General features: G+C 48.4%; 1 protein-coding gene across 1 annotated transcript in view; it reads left to right on the plus strand.

Moving 5' to 3' along the window:
- Window positions 1-672: 672 nt before the first annotated feature.
- Znf174 (zinc finger protein 174) overlaps window positions 673-4,913 on the plus strand; it is a 9,755-nt gene continuing 5,514 nt past the window's right edge. The window contains exons 1-2 of the mRNA XM_050125146.1: window positions 673-1,714; window positions 2,659-2,881. Of these exons, the coding sequence (XP_049981103.1) occupies window positions 1,313-1,714; window positions 2,659-2,881 (625 nt within the window). The 5' untranslated portion in view covers window positions 673-1,312. The remainder of the gene's footprint in view (window positions 1,715-2,658; window positions 2,882-4,913) is intronic.

The following is a 4,913-nucleotide window of genomic DNA, read 5'->3' on the forward strand; positions in this document are numbered from 1 at the left end:
CTCCACCTCCCAGGCACAGGGATTGTAACAACTCACTACCACATCCGGTTTTTTCACATGGGTTCTCATGCTTCTGTGGTAAGCACTATTTCCACTGAGCTAACTCCCATCCTCAAGAAAAAAAATTTAATTAAAAAGTTTTCTAGTTCATGCTGACACATGCTGGCTGAGTCAGTGTGAGATTAGACCAAGGAGAGTAAGAAAAGTCCTAGAGGTGAGGTCAGAGAAAGCCAAGCAAGGTAGGTCCTGCTCTGGATGAGAATTTCAAGGCGTATCCACCGCCCAGGTCCAGCTTCCTAGCACCCCACGGACGGATCCGAAGAGGTAGGACTTTCCAGCCAGTGTGAGGCCTGACCTTAAGCCCTCCACACCGCGACCGAGCGAGCGGAGGACCGCCGGAGTCCCAGACTTCCTGCACCCCAATCTTACCCGCAACCAACCGAGTGATGTAGCTAACAGTCTGGGGTACGAGTCAGGACATTGCGCATGCTCCAGGACTAGTCACTGGACTACGACTCCCGGGAAGCACTGCGACTGGATAGATCACGTAGCCAATAAACAATTAAAAATGTTACAGGGACCCAATCACGTAGGGGAAAGGCGGACCTTCCCAAGGTTGCTCTCTCAGCCAGTGGGTGTCTCCGTGGCCCGGCTCCGGCCCCGCCCCCAGCCCGTGTTCTTGGGGTCCTGGTCTCCAGGCTCCGAACGGGTGGGTCGCCCGCTGGGGGGCGAAGGGTTCTGAGCTGGCTCAGCTCGCCGCAGGTGGCTACTGGAGCTGACACCCAGGACCGCGGTGGATCTGCGCGCCCCCTTGCTGCAGCATCGCCTGGCTGAGCTGCGGAGCTGCACTCGCTACCCTTGGCGGGCTGTGGCCTCGCCTAGCTCTGCGCTTTTGCTCTCAGAGGTACTGGAGGTCGGAGTCTGCAGGATGCTGAAGAGTTGGTGCGAGCTGTGCGCATGACAGCTTGAACTTTCTTGGGGATTCCTCTACCAGCCCGTTAGATCGTGTCATGCATGTCACCAGATAACAAAATTAAATATTCCCTCCAGTGCCCTTTTGGAATATTTTGACTTCTCTCCTTAAAAACTGACGAAAAGACCAACTCCTCCCACTGTCAGGAACTATCTTGTCTTCAGAGTCTGGGATAAGGGCTTGCAAATGAGAAAGCTATCTATGTCTCTGCGGTCCTTCCACCCCTAACGCTCCCAGAGGAGCTTCGTTCCTACCGTTTTTCTAGCCTTCAGAGAGATTTCTCCAGAGCAATGACCCAGAAGACTTGATTAGAGTGACGTTGTTTCCTGGGCCCCCAAAATGGCAGCTAAAATGGAGATAACTTTGAGTACCTACACTGAGGATTCTGACAGGCAAGAGAGACACATCATAATGAAGCTGGAGGAGAAACGTGGGCCCGCTCAGCAAAAAGCTGGCCCCGATCCTGAGCTTTCCCGCCAGAGCTTCAGACACTTTTGTTATCAGGAGGTGTCTGGACCCCAGGAAGCGCTCTCCCGCCTTCGACAGCTCTGCAGACAGTGGCTGCAGCCTGACCTACACACTAAAGAGCAGATTTTGGAGCTCCTAGTGATGGAGCAGTTTCTGGTCATCCTTCCTCCAGAGATCCAGGCGCAGGTCAGGCATCGATATCCAATGAGCAGCAAGGAGATCGTGACGCTGGTGGAAGATTTGCACAGAGCATCCAAAAAACCAAAGCAGTGGGTAAGGAGGGTCCTTTTCTGTGTGTCCCAGGATTCCTCTGTCTTTGGGGGTAGTGTTTTGTCTCATGATCCCAGCTAGTTAGAGATTCCAGAGGAATGGGTGGCTTCAAAGTCGCACCCAGCCTCCAGGAACTCCCGTACCCCCTGAAAACGTTGTAACAGGGTTTCAGTAAACCCAGCCACTGGCACCCAGTGAGGAGGTAGAAGACTAAGATATTCCTTCATAGGCTTCATGACCTTAGGAGAGGAGTTTTAAGGTTCTGGAATCTCTACTGTCACATCTTCCCTGACCCATTCTTGGTGAAGTTTTGTTACAATCAGAATTCTTGTCTGACAGGTCTAGGCTGTTCAATAGGGAACTAATTTGGGGTGAAGCTCCGTGGACTTTGTTCCAGTGAAGGGTCTACCATATTGCCTTTGAATGGGGAGGTCTCAGCTCAGTTCCCTGGTGTTGCTGCCCGACCCCATCCCCATCCCCAAAGCCAGCCCCCCAAAGCTGGAGCCACTGAAGGAAGGAAGTCAGACGTGCTTTGGAAAATGGCACTGTGAGGGAACAGGCGAGTTCGTCTTCTTAGATCTGAGTACCTTGGACCTCTTTACCAGAAAAACCTACCAGGTTGGAATGTTTTCCAGTGGCCCCTTATGGTATTGTTTTCTGTTCCCAGGAGTCTGTCTCTAGCAGAAGTAGAGAGGGTTGGGATATGGGGCGGGAACGGTGGTGGTGATGGCACTGTCGTCACTGAGTCTGACATTTTCACCAACTCTCTTTGGAGGAGCTTGGCTGTGAAGCAGCCCCTTTTCCTTTCATGTATCTCCTTTGAAGGTCTTGGTGGTATCCGTAAAATTTGAACTCCAGGTTGTAAAGGGATCACTCTGTAGCAGTGAGCGGCAGGCTGCCCCCAGTCCATCAAGGAATGGAGAATTAATGGCTAGCCCTTTTCCTAGGTGGCTGTTTGTCTGCAAGGGCAGAAGGTGCTCCTGGAGAGAACAGCAGCTCAGCCTGGAGAACAAGAACTTCCAGACTTTGGGCCCCAAACTCATAGCAGAGATATTCAAGAGAACTCCCTGGAAGAACCTTCCTGGGAAGGGTCTCATGCCCAGCTGAGTCCCCATCATTGGGAGAAATATCCCTTCTACCAGGAACCAGTTCTCAAACTGACCGAGACAGGTAAACACTCTATACTTGGGCCCACTCATCAGCTGTTTCCATCATAGCATCTCATGGTTCTGCAAATGTGTGCTGCATGTGACCACCTTTTAAAAGTTTACTGTGTGTGTGTGTGTGTGTGTGTGTGTGTGAGGGGGGGAGTGTCTTCCACAGTGCACATGTGGAGGTCAAAGGATAACTCTGTGGAGTTATTTCTTACCTTCTACCCTTATTTGGGTTGTGGAGATCAAACTCTGGTCTCTGGGCTTGAGAAACAAGTGCCTTTATTTACCAAGTCATTTTTCTGGCCAGTGCACACCTTTTAAAATTTTAGAGACAGGATCTCACTATGCAGCCCAGCCTGGTCTGGGACTCAGTATGTAGACGAGGTTAGCCTTGACTCACAAATATCCATATGCCTCTGCTTCCCAAATGCTGGGATTAAAGGCCTGCATGGCTGTGCCCAGCCTGTTTGGTTTTTTTGCTTGTTTGTTTTTGGAGAACTACTGGATTCATCTGCAAAGTGGCTGCACCATTAGAGGCTCCTATCAACAAAGTGTGAGGGTGCTCTCCACATCCTGGCTAGCACTTATTCCCAGATGCTTTTATTATTATGATGTAATAGCCCCTGAGATTTCGATTGTCATTTCCTTAATGAGTTATGATGTTTAAGCATTATTTCATATGTTTATTAAATTATATATCTTGGCCAATAGATGGCTTGGTAGGTAAAAGCACTTGCTACCAGCCTTGACAACCTGAGTTCAATCCCTGGGGTATACATGATAGAGGGAGAGATATTTCTGTAAGCTGTCCTCTGACCCCTACACATGCTTTGTCGTACAAACAACCATCCCCTAACACACACAATAAACATAATTAGACGTTTTTAAAAGGAAATTGCATATCTTGTCTTTTATCGGTTATCAGGTATCTTGTAACCTAGGCTGGCTTCAAAGCCACTACTTAACTGAAGCTGAACTTGAACTCCGGATTCTGTGGTATCCACCTCCTAAATCCTGTGAAGACAGGCCTTTGCCGTCACTCCCAGCTTATGGGAAAATTGTAGCCCTATACATGACCCATTTTTCATGTGGGCTACTGTCTTTTTATTGTTGAGCTTAAGTGTTAAAATAACTGTTCTGGATCCTAGACCTCGCAGTCAATAATTCATGAATGTTTTCCTCCTCGTTCTGTGAATTAGCCTTTCAGTTTCTGATGGTGTTCCATGAAGCACAAATGCTTTTGAAAGATGCTATGAATGTTTATATATTTTGTGTGCATCTGTGCACATGTGGAAGACAGAAGAAACTTGGGGACTCACATCTCTCCTTCCACTGTGTGGATCCCAGGGCTCACACTCGGGTCATCAGGCTTGGCCACAGCTGCCTTCACCCACCGAGCCATCTCACCAGCCCAAATGTTTTTCATGTTGATAGTCTCTAATCTTTTTCTTTGCTTGGGCTTTTGGTGTCATGGTAAAATACCATTGGCAATCAAATGATTCAGATTTGCAGGTATGCTCTCTCTAAAGAGTTAAGTTTAGCTCTTGTATGTTTATATCTTTGGTTCATTCTGAGTTAGTTTTTTGTATGTGACGTTTCGTATGTGTTATTAAGGTTACTATAACAAAGTCCTTTAGGCTGGGCAATAAATAATAAATTTATTGCTAACACTTTTAAAAATTAAGTCCAAGGTCAGCGGGGGGTTGACTTAGTGGATAAGAGTGTTCACTGAGTTCCAATCCACAGAACCTCCCCCCATGAAAAATCAGGCCTAGATGTCTGCTCCTGTAATGCCAGTGCTTTGGGGGTGGGAGGAGACAGGAGGATTTAGCCCCAGAGTCAGTGAGACCCTGTCTCAAGAGAATAAGGCAGAGAGTTATAGAACAAGACGCTTGACATCTTCTGCTTTCTTCACGTGTGCTTTACATAGACACACACACACACACACACCTGCACCACACTCACACTCTAACACACACAGACACCTGCACCACACTCACACTCTAACACACACACACCTGCACCACACTCACACTCTAACACACACA

The sequence above is a fragment of the Alexandromys fortis genome, unplaced genomic scaffold (assembly GCF_014885135.2).
Source record: "Alexandromys fortis isolate MF-2015 unplaced genomic scaffold, M_Fortis_MF-2015_v1.1 scaffold_29, whole genome shotgun sequence".
Classification (NCBI taxonomy): domain Eukaryota; kingdom Metazoa; phylum Chordata; class Mammalia; order Rodentia; family Cricetidae; genus Alexandromys; species Alexandromys fortis.